The sequence below is a fragment of the Hemitrygon akajei genome, chromosome 6 (genome assembly GCF_048418815.1).
Source record: "Hemitrygon akajei chromosome 6, sHemAka1.3, whole genome shotgun sequence".
NCBI lineage: Eukaryota > Metazoa > Chordata > Chondrichthyes > Myliobatiformes > Dasyatidae > Hemitrygon > Hemitrygon akajei.
The window spans coordinates 135,070,388-135,084,863 of NC_133129.1; the positions used below are offsets into that span (position 1 = coordinate 135,070,388).

The 14,476-nt window shown below is 39.5% G+C and overlaps 1 protein-coding gene across 1 annotated transcript in view; it reads left to right on the forward strand.

Annotated features, from left to right (window-relative positions):
• Positions 1–13,673, forward strand: part of LOC140729508 (cleavage and polyadenylation specificity factor subunit 7-like) — a 79,555-nt gene extending 65,882 nt beyond the window's left edge. Inside the window, exons 6-9 of the mRNA XM_073049304.1 lie at positions 2,760–2,875; positions 3,466–3,619; positions 9,538–9,728; positions 11,061–13,673. Coding sequence (XP_072905405.1) covers positions 2,760–2,875; positions 3,466–3,619; positions 9,538–9,727 — 460 coding nt within the window. The 3' untranslated portion in view covers position 9,728; positions 11,061–13,673. The remainder of the gene's footprint in view (positions 1–2,759; positions 2,876–3,465; positions 3,620–9,537; positions 9,729–11,060) is intronic.
• Positions 13,674–14,476: the final 803 nt, after the last annotated feature.

The window sequence follows — 14,476 nt, forward strand, 5'->3', positions numbered from 1 at the left end:
TTTAGCATTCAACACCATCATCCCTCAGAAACTGATTGGAAAGCTGAGCCTACTGGGCCTGAACACCTTCCTCTGCAACTGGATCCTAGACTTCCTGACTGGGAGACCTCAGTCAGTCCGGATCGGGAGCAGCATCTCCAACACCATCACACTGAGCACGGGGGCCCCCCAGGGCTGTGTGCTCAGTCCACTGCTGTTCACTCTGCTGACCCACGACTGTGCTGCAACACACAGCTCGAACCATATCATCAAGTTCGCCAATGACATGACCGTGGTGGGTCTCATCAGCAAGAATGACGAGTCAGCTTATAGAGAGGAGGTGCAGTGGCTAACGGACTGGTGCAGAGCCAACAACCTGTCTCTTAATGTGGACAAAACAAAAGAGATGGTTGTTGACTTCAGGAGGGCACAGAGCGACCACTCCCCGCTGAACATCGACGGCTCCTTGGTACAGATTGTAAACAGCACCAAATTTCTTGGTGTTCACCTGACGGAGAATCTCACCTGGTCCCTCAACACCAGCTCCATAGCAAAGAAAGCCCAGCAGCGTCTTTACTTTTTGCGAAGGCTGAGGAATATCCATCTCCTACCCCCCATCCTCATCACATTCTACAGGGGTTGTATTGAGAGCATCCTGAGCAACTGCATCACTGCCTGGTTCAGAAATTGCACCATCTCAGATCGCAAGTCCCTGCAGCGGATAGTGAGGTCAGCTGAGAAGATCATCGGGGTCTCTCTTCCTGCCATCACGGACAATTACACTACACGCTGCATCCACAAAGGAAACAGCATTATGAAGGACCCCATGCACCCCTCATACAATCTCTTCTCCCTCCTGCTGTCTGGGAAAAGGCACCAAAGCATTCGAGCTCTCACGACCAGACTATGTAACAGTTCCTTCCCCCAAGCTATCAGACTCCTCAATACTCGAAGCCTGGACTGACACCTTGCCCTACTGTCCTGTTTATTATTTATTGTAATGCCTGCACTGTTTTTGTGCACTTTATGCAATCCAGTGTAGGTCTGTAGTCTAGTGTAGCTTTTTCTGTGTTTTTTTATTACGTAGTTCGGTCTAGTTTTTTGTACTGTGTCATGTAACACCATGGTCCTGAAAAACGTTGTCTCATTTTTACTATGCACTGTACCAGCAGTTATGGTCGAAATGACAATAAAAGTTGACTTGACTTGACATTTATTTTTCAACATAGACCCCTCCTACATTTACGCACTTAGTCCAGCAGTCATGGAGCATACAGATCTTGGATCTCCAGAAAGTGTCCACAGATGAGTGACTGATAAGTTTGTGGCCTAAGGTAGAAGGAGATGAGTTATATAGCTCTCGTTACATGCACTTGCAGGTCAACTCTTTGAGTGATTATGCAGAAATTTTGAAGTTAATAACTCATCTCCTTCTACCTTAGGCCATGAACTTATCAATCACCCCTGCTGTGGACACTTCCTGGAGGTCCAAGATCCGTATGCTCCACGACCGCTGGACTAAGTGTGTAAATGCAGGAGGGGACTATGTTGAAAAATAAATGTGCTAGGTTTTCTAAAATTGACTCCTTCTACCTTAAGCCATGAACATATCAATCACCCTTTGTACGGTCAGATGACAATGCACTTGAACTTGAACCACATGTTATGGTGGAGAGGCATCTATTGTTCAGGGAAAAGGAAAGGAGTATTGAAAACACTAATTTGGAAGCTTTGATCAAACAAGCAGATGCAATGGAGACAGGAAATGGGAGAAAAGAGTTAGATCTTGCATCAAGCCGGAATGGAAGCATTGTTGCTAAGTTAGCTTCAGGCATCTGTAATCATAGTGGAAAGTAGTTACTAAACAATTTCCAGAAATGCAGAAGTAAAATTCAAGGATGGGAAGGCTAGAGTCAGAGACTGACCAGGTGGAAGTGAAAGCAGGAATGAAATTGGCAGCATAGGTGATGAAGCTTTCAAGGAAGCAGCAACACTACAGTCTTTGATGCACCAGTAAAAGAAGCAAGAGAGAGATCATGATGAAAGCTGATAAAAGGAATGTACTGTGTATCCTACAAAAAGACAGGTATAGCTTGGATTCATGGGTTCTCACATTGACACTGTTAATGTAAAAGAAATGAAAGGAGTTTAAGTTCTTCAATGTGAGAACAAGTTAAACCTGCTGAAGGAGAGCAATGATTGGGAACTTGGTTGAGCCTCTGAACAAGGAAAAGCAAAGGGCTTCTAGATTATCCTGGTGTGAGGTGAAGATACAGAGAGATTGGTCAACTTTGGTGAAAATAAGCTGTTTGGGACCAGTGATTCAGAATTTGTTAAGGGGAGAATCAAGGGCGTCAGTATTGTTGCAATGTTGACACTACTCAGTTTTGCCCATTCTCCGCAGTGTCACAGACTTCCCCTTAATACCAGTTTCATTTCTTGCTTTTCCAATTCTTATAAAGGTGTTTGACCTGAAATGTTAACTATTTTCCCTCTCTCCATATATGCTGCCTGGCCTGCTGAGTGTATCCTACATTTTCCATTCTTATTTAAATTTTCCAGTGTCCAGTGTATTTTGTTGCTAAGAAGGGAGGCCTTCAGACACGCAGAAAAACAAGACAATCATTTTCATTTCTAGAAAAGAGATAGGCCTGTGATAACTTAATATGCATATTCTATCTGTATATTAGTGAGATGAACCTAATTATAATTTATGTCTGAGGTGATTGACTATATTTATATCTTTGTTAATAATGAAATGCCTTGTCCTTGCCTTGTAGAGATCCCGACGCCAGTAGTCCCCCTTTGAGTGAAGCAGATTTTGAAGAGATAATGAACAAGAATCGTGCAATCTCTAGTAGTGCCATCTCCAAAGCTGTCTCCGGGGCCAGTACAGGTTAGTGATTTTATGGGCCTTTACACCCATTCCCTCAGCACATTATTAGCTCGTCACACCCTTACCTCTTAACCTGCTCATCTTATTATGGTGATCCATGCAGGGTTACTTTTTCAGATGATAATATGTCTCAATTGCAATAAAGAGGTGCATTTTGTTCGAGGTGAGGTATATAGAGACAGGAAAAAGGATAAAGGATGAAATTTTCCAGGAATAATATTGATCAAAGCTGTCCACTGTGTAATAGTGCTTGCCCCCAAAGGGAGAGAACACAATGATCAGGATACTATAACAGATAAGTAAAAGGAGAACAAAATAAAATCAGTTCTTCAAGCTCTGGAGAGGATGCTTTGTGTTCAGATTAGCATGTACTGTATTTCACTATACTATCAGATTTTGTTCCAATTGCAATTTAATAATCATGCATCAGAAGTGCGAACCTTTGAAAATTCCAGAGCCACAATGTTTAAATATTTTTGAAAATGTGCCAAACAACATATAGGACCAGGCTATGACTTTACATTTAGCAATGTGTGAACTGGTTTAAAGTCCAGAAATTGGCTCAGTTTTTCAATTTTTCTGTTATGCAGGGGACTATGGAAATGCCATCGAGACATTGCTTACTGCCATTGCCTTGATCAGACAGTCAAAAGTTGCACCGGATGACCGCTGTAAGGTTCTGATCAGTTCCCTGCAGGACTGCCTCCATGGAATTGAGTCCAAATCATACGGGTCAGGATCCAGGTATGCAGACACTAAGCATCACCTCGGTTGCTTTGGTTGAAACTAATACTGCTTATCAAAGTGGGAGGATTATTCTTGTATGATGTTACACAGGTGTCATTGTTCAACAATTTAGTAAGACATTACTTGTCTTTGGCAATCACATTTTCTCAGACCAAGTTGAGCTGACCATGTGGCCACCTGTACACCTGCTTGTTAATGCAAACATCTAATCAGACAATATGTGTCAGCGGCTCAATGCATAAAACATGCAGACATCAGAGCATCAAAAAGTTTTTGACAAGAACAGGACATTTGGGCCAACAAAGCTACTCTCAACTATTTAACTAGGTAGTTATTCTGAAATCTTCCCTTAAATCTTCTCCACCTATGGTCCTGTGTCCTTCATGTTGGATCAATTTTGAAGTAACAGCTGGCATCCACTTTCTTATAGCCTTAATGATTTTGAACACTTGTATCATGTCTTCTCTCATTCTACGTCTACTTAGCTTAAAAGATTTTATTCTTTCAATCTTCCTTCAGAGCTCATACCCTGCAGACCTGGAATGAGTCTAGTCACGCTTCTCTGGACTCTGCAGTGCCTTCACATCCCTCACACAATATGGAGACCAAAATCATACACAGTGTTCAAGATGTGGCCTCACAAGCACATTATAGAACTTAAGGAGAATGTCTCTTGACTCAAAATCCACTGAGTGCATTACATAGGCCAACATTCTGTTCGCCTTCTTATCGCTTCTGTGCATTGTCTAGATGTTAATAGTGATGAGTTTACCAGGGCACCCAAATCCTTCTCATACAGTGAACTTTCTAACTCAAGGCTCCCTCATTGTATATTTATATCTAATATTTCTACCTCCTATATGTAATACTTTACATTTGCTTACATAAAAAATTTATCTGCCATTTATCTGTCTACATCTGGATTTTACTTAGATCTATTTGTATTGATTCCGCTGCCTGAATGTTATCAGTCCATCCCCCTAATTTTGTGTCATGGGCGAACTTTACAGTTTATTTGTTATGTGCTTATCCAAATCATTAATGTAAATTAATGGACACTTTTTTCTGAGACACCGCTCCTTGAAGATGTTCTGGGTACTTTGTAGGCTAGTACCCAAGATAGAGCCGACTAAATTTACAACCCTCTACAGCCTCCTTCGGTCCTGTGCAGTAGCCCCCCTCCCCCACCATACCAGACAGTGATGCAGCCTGTCAAAATGCACTCCACGGTATATCTATAGAACTTGTTGAGTGTATTTGTTGACATACCAAATATCTTCAGACTCCTAATGAAGTATAGCCGCTGTCTTGCCTTCTTTATAACTGCATCGATATGTTGGAACCAGGTTAGGTCCTCAGAGATCTTGACACCCAGGAACTTGAAACTGCTCATTCTCTGAATGTCTGATCCCTCTATGAGGATTGGTATGTGTTCCTTTGTCTTACCCTTCTGGAAGTCCACAATCAGCTCTTTCCTCTTACTGATGTTGAGTGCCAGGTTGTTGCTGCAGCACCATTCCACTAGTTGGCATACCTCACTCCTATATGCCCTCTCGTCACCACTTGAGATTCTACCAACAATGGTTATATCATCAGCAAATTTATAGATGGTATTTAAGCTATGCCTAGCCACACAGTCATGTGGAAAGAGAGTAGAGCAGTGGGCTAAGCACACACCCCTGAGGTGTGCCAGTGTTGATCATCAGTGAGGAGGATATGTTATCACCAATCCGCACAGATTGTGGTCTTCCCTGAGGAACACACTTTTAACATCTAGGTGTGAAAATGATCCTCTCACCATAACTCGTTTTCTGTTTTTGAGCAAATTCTGTACCCATTCACACACCTTACCCTGAATCCCTACCTCCTGTAATTTGATTACTAACCTCTCGTGGGGTACCTTGTCAAAAGCCTTCTGAAAGTTCAAGTAAATGATATCAAATTATATTGTTACCATAAATTTCAGTTGCCTCTTCATAGAACTCCAGCATATTAGTTAAACATGATTTCTCCTTTCTGAAACCATGTTGGCTTTCTGAACATGCTGATTCTTATCATTTGCTTTTCTATCTCATTCTTTATTATTGTTTCTATTATCTTGCTGGCGATATATGTTGTGCTTTACTGGTCTATAGCTAACAGGGTCAGTGTGGTCAATCTTCTTGTATACTGGGTCAATGTTAGCTCATCTCTAATCCTTAGGGATTTCACCAGATTTCAATGACTTTTGAAGTACACATGTTAGGGGTTTGTGTATATATATTCACAGACTTCTTTAAGTACCCATGTATATATGTTGTCTGGCGCTGTAGATTTATTAATTTTCAGTGTTTTCAGCTGAAGCAGGACCTCACTTTCTAAGATCTTTAAGTCACTTCAAACAACCTTATTTTTCTCTACACTTACTGACATATTGCTAACATTTGCCCATCGTCAAGAGGTTCAGTTGTTCAGACCAAACATCAGAATGGGGAAGTAATGTGATCTAAGTGACTTTGATTGTGGAATGATTGTTGATGCCAGATGGGGTGGTTTGAGTATCTCAGAAATTTGGGATTTTCACGCTCAGAATCAATATAGAGTTTACAGAGAATGGAGTAATAAACAAAAAACATCTAGTGACTGGCAGTTCTGTAGGCAAAAAAAAAAGCCTTGTTAATGAGAGAGGTCTGAGGAGAATAGCCAGACTGTTTAAAGCTGACAGAAAGGTGACGGTAACTCAAATAACCAGGCATTACAACAGTAGTGTGCAGAAGAGCATCTCTGAAGACACAACACATTGAACCTTGAAGTGAATGGGCTACAGCAGTAGAAGCCTATGAACGTACGCTCAGTGGCCACTTTATTATGTACAGGAAGTACAAGATTATCTACCATTTATGTGCCACTTTCAATTCTTCTATCAGATTGTTTCCCCCCCCCCCCCCCCCCCCAGCATCTGTAAATGACTGTGAAGGCCCACAAGAAAATGAATCTCTGGGTAGTGCTGTATATGGTGACATATATTTACTTTGAATATGTAAAGGAAGTTGCCTCCTAGCTCCCCATTAAATTTATTTCCATAAGCCTATATCCTCTAGTTTTAGATTCCTTTAATTTATCTATGCCCCTAATTGTTTGATATATCTATACGCTGACATCTCAGCTTCCTGCACTCCAGGGAGAAAAAAAGCCCCAGCCTAGTCAGCCTCTCCTTATAACTCAAGCCCTCCAGTCCTGCTAACATCATTTTGGATCTTTTTCACATCCTCTCCAGTTTAATGACATCCTTCCCATAGCTGGACGACCAGAACTGCACACAATACTCTGTGATCTCACCAACGTCATGTAGAGTAGCAACATGACGTCCCAAGCCTTATACTTAATCCCTTGACCAACCGAGACAAACATATCAAACACCACCTTCTGCATCCTCTCTACTTGTGTCATCACTTTCAGGGACTTCTTGGTCTTTGTTCTGCTTTACTCTCCAGGTGCTGCCATTAACTGTGCAAGTTCTGACCTTGGGTAAGCTTACTGAAATGAAAATCGTTGCATTTATCCTAGTTAAATTCCATCTGCTATTCTTTGACCTACTTTCCCAGTCGGTCTAAATATTGTTGTAGTCTCAGATAATCTCTTTCACTGTCCACTATACCACCAATTTTAGTGTCATCCAGATTGTTAGTGGATTGATGAACAACAGTGGACCCAGCACAATCCCTCTGGCACACCACTGCTCACGGCCCTCAATTTGACAAACATCCCTCCACTATCATCCTCTGACTTCCACCACCAAGCCAATATTGTTGTCAATTAATGACCTCACTGTGTAATCAGAACTTCCAGATCAGCCTACCATGGAAGTCCTTGTTAAAGTCCATGTAGACAATGTCTACTGCCCTGACCTCACCAATCCTCTTAATTATCTCTTCCGAAAAATTAATCAATTCAAGTGAAGCTAATTATTCCTTGCCTTTCAAACTGCAGGTAGATCCTGTCTCATAATCACCTCCAGTTCCCTGGCTGGTCCTTTCCAGTTCTTCTTAAATAAAGCTATGACATTAGTCATCATCCAGTCTTCTGGTACTTCACTCTGAATCACCAGTGGATAATGATGATACAAATATCTCTGCCAAGGCTTCAGCGAATTCTTCCATAACTTACAACAATGTCTGGGAATATACTTGGTCAGGCCCTGGAGGTTTATCCAATTCTGTGTGCTTTCAGCACCTCTTTTTTGTAATGTGGATATGTTTCAAGACAACACCATACTCTTTCTGAATTTCCCATTTTCTATGACATTCTCCGTGGTAAATACAGACATGAAATATTTCATTTAAGACCCCACCTTATGTGCCTTCACACATAGACAACTACATTATTTCTTATGAAGACCTTATTCTGTTCTCAATAACCCTTTTACTCTTAATATATTTACAGAACTCTTAGGATTCTCCTTTATCCTACTCGAAAAAGCTGTCTCATGTCCTCTTTTAGCCCACTTGATTTACCTGTCATGTATTTCTATATTCTATTCATTGGATCCAAACTAGTTGTATGTGACATTTGCCTTCATTTTTTCCTGACCAGAAACTTAATATCCCTCATGGATCAGGGTTCTCTAATCGTGCCAGCCTAACTAGAACGTGGTTTTGAACTTTCGTATCTCACTTTTAAAACCCTCCCTCTTGCCAGGCGACCATTTGCCTGCATACAACCTCACCCAATCAACCTTTGCAAATTCTTGCCTAATGCAATCTTAATTAGCATTGTCACAATTTAAGATAAGTTCACAGACCAGTCCTATTTTTTTCAATATCAATTTTAAAATTAATGGAATTAATGGTCACTGGTCTTACAATTCTCACCCACTCTAATTTCAGTCACTTGTGCTCCCTTGTTTCCCAGGAGGAGGCCTAGTGTTACACCCTCTCTAGTAGATCCATCTGCATTTTGCTTGAGAGAAATTATTGGACCAACTTAACAAATTCCACCCCATTGAGGCCCTTAGCACAATAGGGGAAGAATGAACAAAACAATTTATTATTCTAAAATAAGTGCATCTTAAAATGGTGCAGTATGAAAGCATCTGGGAGTCCTGGTACATGAAACACAAAAGATTAGCATTTAGATGCAGCAACTAATTAAAGTTACTGAAATGCTAACCTTTACTGCAGAAGGTTTGGAACATAAAACTATATAAATATGTAAAATCATTTATGTGAATGGTAAATAACAGTGATCTCAGCACTCAACCTTTTGGGGCACCACTTTGCAGATTTTGAGGAACCATTTTTACCTGTTCCTTTTTCTCTTTTGCCATCTAGCCAGCTTGCTGTCCAATCTATTTCTAATTTCATGTTTGCACATACTGTAACCACAATTATGTTTACTATGCATTTCTTCCAGAAAGGACTTCCATTAAAAGTAATTTGGATTTCAGAATACATTATATCCATTTTATTACTTCAATCAATACTTTGTATAATTTTTCCAAAGAGTTTAGTAACTTCAGATATGGCCTTCCAATTTGAATTATGCTAACTAAGCTGTATTTGTAGTTTCTAACTTTTTAAAATTGCATTTCTGAGAAAAATTTCATTAACTTTCCTACCTTCAACTAACTTTATTATTACCCGTTTTTAATCCCCCTTTTTGTATATAAGAATCATTTAAAAATTTCTGCTGGCCCTCTTGAAATTTTTCTCTTTTCTAATCGATTTACATCACATATCTATAATAATGTAACTTTAGCAGTTTATCTTAACTCTATCATACATGTCTGAATTTCTTTTAACCTCATTTGATAGTTTGCCCACTTTGTTAATCTCCTTGATAAATACTGAGAGGGCTGCTAATATTCACCATATTATGTAATTAATTATTCTTCCAAAATGTAATTAAGATATGCTGCTGAAAATATTGTTTTGTAGAAAAAGAGATCGATCGCGAGACCGAGAGTACAGCCGCTCTCACGATAGAAGCCGCAGGCACAGAGAGCGCTCTCACAGTGAAGATCGACATGAAGACTATTATCGTGAGAGAAGCAGGGAACGCGACCGACATAGAGATCGAGACCGTGACAAAGAAAGAGATCGGGAAAGGGAATATAGGCACCGTTAAGGTACGCTTACAATATAACATCATTTTAATAGCTAAAATTACTTCGTTGTTATATTATAAATCTGCACCCAATTACTTACAATGTGATGGGGGAGGGGAGTTCTTATTATGCAGGAAAGTTAAACAGGCTGCCTTGCCCATCAGATTCCCAAAATGAGTGGTGAGGTGGCCATGTTGATGAAAGTGAAATGTTAGCCTTCAAAGAAAATGTAGACTTCAACATACCTCGAAATTGCAAATTTTCATCCATTCTGCTTTAAATTTTATTCATACGGATGACACACCTGTAAGCTTCAAACTAGAAGTAAGAAATTAAGACAACACACACAAAAAGCTGGAGGAACTCAGCAGGCCAGGCAGCGTCTCTGAAAAAGAGTAAACAGTCGACGTTTCAGGCCAAGACTCTTCATCAGGACTGGAAAGGAAGGGGGAAGGAGTCAGACTAAGAGAGTGGGGGTAGGTGGGAGGAAGAAGGACAAGGTACCAGGTGATAGGTGAAACCAGGAGACGGGGAGGGAGGGAGTGAAGTAAAGAGCTGGGAAGTTGATTGGTGGAAGAAATAATGGGCTGGAGAAGGGGGTATCGCATAAGAGAGGACAGAAGACCATGGAAGAAAGGGAAGGGGGAGGAGCTCCAGAGGGAGGTAACGGGCAGGTAAGGAGATAAAATGAGAGAGGAAACCAGAATGGAGAATGGTGCAGGAGAGGGAGGGGGAGAACAGTTACTGAAAGTTCAAGAAATCAATGTTCATGCCATCAGGTTGGAGACTAGCCAGACGGAATATAAAGTGTTTCTCCTCCAACCTGAGTGTGGCCTCATCATGGCGGTAGAGGAAGCCACGGACTGACAAATGGGAAAGGGAAGTAGAATTGAAATGGGTGGTCACCAGGAAACCCCTGCTGAGTTCCTCCAGTGTTTTGTGCGTGTTTTGTTTGGATTTCCAGCATTTGCAGATTTTCTCATGTTAGTAAAAAAAATTAACTAGTTTTATTCTCTTATTCAGAATTTACTTACCTTGCTTGAAGGAACAAACATTTGGATGTGAATGTAGAATTGGGCTCCATCTCCACACCTTCTGACACCCTCTCCCATATGATATATTCATAATCCTAAGCAGAAAGACTAAATAAGGTGGCAGTTATATGAATATCAGTTTAAATATTCAGCAAGCCAGTGGCTTCAGAGGAGTGGAAGAGTGAAGGGAAGGGAAGATCAGTGTAACTATTTGGAGGGTAAATACAGTATCAGTAAGTACTCTAGCCTTACACCAAAATTTCTCACCTATTTGATTTAATAGCTCATATTCTCTCTCTTCCTCTCCTTCACTCTGCAGAGGAGAGTTTTCATCTTTGTACAGATCCTGGATCAGGAGAAAAAAATTTAAAAGTCAGGAAGACATTTTGAAACGAGTGAAGAAAGGAGCTGAATTCTTGGGAGAAGTGTGTGCACCAAGACCTGTGGAAAGTGAAGTGTTAGTACACACACGGTTGCAACTTCAAGAATTTCTCAAATTCGGATGGGAATGGATTTCTGGAACGTACGTTTCAACAATTACATTAAACATTTTATACATTCTGTTTCTTTAAGGGATGCTGGCTGATCAGATATTTTTTCTAAGAGGGCATCTTCAAAAAGAGGCTGCATTTTGATTTCTGCCAAATCTTTTCATTGCTGACCGCATTGAACCTAAATTCTGCTGAGAGTCACTGGTAAAATATTTAGGGGTGAAATGTCATCATCTTGGATAAACCTCAACAACTTATGTTATCTATTTGTTTTGTATGGCTAGTATTAGTACAAGTCCTCTGATCACTCATGATTTCATTGGCAATAGCGATCAAAAGGAAATGTTCCTAATGTGAATTGTAACACTTTCCATATTGCAAATGTGTAGGTGAATAGTGACTCTCAGTGTTCTGTCAAAGAACTACTACTTAAAGTTCTTTTATATTTATATAGGTTAGGGTGCATGACAACGAATCTTTCGCACCTGTGTGCCAAGAACTAGTGAAGACCCTATTTTATTAATTATATAATTAAATACTGTACTCTTATCATCCAGACTGTCCCATGTGCATTGTGATGCCAATGTGGATTATGTCCAGCCAACGGGATTCATCTTTCTTTGTGATAGTAGAGTTGCAAGAATATTTAAAATAAATGAAGTTTTTTTTTAGTTTCTTTTACAAGATAATGCAGAATTTTTTAGAAAACCATTAAGGAGAGAAGCCTTTACGATTTATCACCTGCAGAATTTCCTTTTTCTTTGAAGCTAAGTATCACAAATTGTCAAAATAATGTAAGTATCCTCTTTTAGTCTCTCTGAGTGAGTAGGTTTCCCTAATGTGACAAGCTTAGTTCTTCGAAATCCTCACAGCCTCGTAGCTAAACCTGGTGTTGCTTCATATTACCGTTACTTTAAAGAGAGAAAATTTTGCTGAAATACTTTTTTTTAAACAGGTAATAAAGCAAGAAGCCATTCCTACAATTATAAATTGAATTAACTTAAAGGTTTAAGAATTACTGGGAAAGTGTTGACAATATTTTTGGTGTCAGATGATGATGATGCAGTAAGATAAATCTTCCCCTTCCTAGAAAATCAGACATTGAATTTCTTCAGCTTTTATGACCTGCATGTAAATTACAACAACATCAGCTACAATTCTGCAACAATAGGTTGATGTAAAATGTTAAAGGGTTAATATGGTGCCACCAAAATCATTTGGTCCTTGCCACTGTATGTTCGTGGTGAACCCTCGAAATAACATTTCAGTGTCTCTCAATCATCTTGAATTAAAACGTCACTTGTTCACAATCAATTCATATTCATATATCTACCCTATAAATGACTGATTATGGGGCTGGGACTGAACAAAGGATTTTAGTTTTGCTTTCTTGTGAATTTTATAACTAAATGACTTGATGTTATTAAAGCCCTTATGGATCCTTGTAGTCTTTGTCATGTCCTCCCTCCTCTGGAAAAAGGATCATATGCCAAGATTGTGCTATACTCATATGTACGATAGAGCAGATTGGTGGCAATCTAGTGGTAAGAATGAAGCCTCAGCAATTTGGTTCAAGGTGGATTTTTTGATTCCAAGACCAATAATTGATGTCCGTATGAACAGCTGTTGTCCGCACATACCCAGATTTAAAGTGACATAATTTTCAGTAATTCTAAGTAGGTCAAAGAAATGAACACCATATTATGGAATAATGTTTTTAATAATGTCATGATGAAGGTTAGTGATGGTAATTTTAAATGGTCCGCAAGTTGCTCTTATTGGTGCTACTTTTGAAATTTCTGCATGAGGACTAATATAGCATAGACCATGAAAGATTTGTAAAGGACAACTGAGACTAACTAATCATCACTGAAAACCTAGCAACTAATCAAGTGATATCATTTCAATGTCCACCTTGATGATGTGTTGCACTGGCAACAAAATAATGGTGAGAATTTCTGAAATTTGCCAGCAAGTTTTGTGTGGAAGGTTTTTCTTTCAGGCTTTGAATTAGGCTCAACCTTCATTGAGTTGTTGATTTAGCTTGTTTAGTGCTTTGCATCTTGGAGAGTTGGAATTGAGAATACCATGGAGAAGTGGGACTTGCAGCTGGGTTAGCACCTGCTGGCCTGGTGCTACTGTGGTTGGTGCCAGCACTTGTGGGGAGGAAGGGAATGCACAACTAAAGCATTCCATGTAGAATTTCAATCTTTCTTCACTTGGGACAATTTTCTGCTTTCTTTTTTAAAATGGTAAAAAAATATTTTTTTTAGTTGTACCGGTTTAAGGACAAGCAATTTGTCAGTGACTTTGTATTGTGCTTGTGCGTTTACTGTGAAATTAAAAAAATAAAATTGTTGCGTGTTTTCTTTTGTAGCTTGTTACTCTGTATATTTTAGTGACAAAAATACACTCCAATGTATTAAAATGTAGATTCCTGATACCGTGCCGTCTTTTTCTTTTGAAGAACAGCATATGTAGAGGAACAACCTACAGCTGAGATACATCTGCAGCTAACTGTACAACAAAAGGACATTTTATACAGTGGGCTGAAGTACTGGAAAGTCCAGCACTCTACGATGCGTCCAATTTGACTGCAAGTCGCGCTCACACATCCAATAAAATTAGGAAACTTGATCATCTAGCTTGCAATTGCTTTTAAAATTGTCCAACCTGGATAGCCCACAAGGAATGGACATTAATATGTAGGATAGGAGTTGATAGGCTGAATAACTGACTCATGAGTTATTCAACAAGACATTACAATTAAAAATGAGGACAGTTGGGAAAGATAATCTCTATCAGAACTAATAAGGGGATGAGAAATGTAGCAGAACAAGGGGCTCTTTAAACACAGGAGGGAAATGGAAATGGTAGGCAAGGACATAGGGATACTTGTTTTTCCTGGGTCATTCTTGGGGAGATCCTGCTGTAAAGTTAGGCTGCATAGCTGGAGCACATTATTGATTAACCCCAGCAGCAAATATAAAGACAGTAAAAGGTTTATACAGTCCCTATAAAAAATATTAACCCCCCCTTGCAAGTTTTCATGTTTTATTGTTTTACAACATTGAATCACAGTGGATTTAATTCAGCTTTTTTGAAGCTGATTCACAGAAAAGACTTTCGTGTGAATGTGAAAACAGATCTTTACAAAGTGATCTAAATTAATTACAAATATAAAATGATTACATAAGGATTCACTCCCTTCAAGTCGGTATTCAGTAGATGCACTTTTGGTATC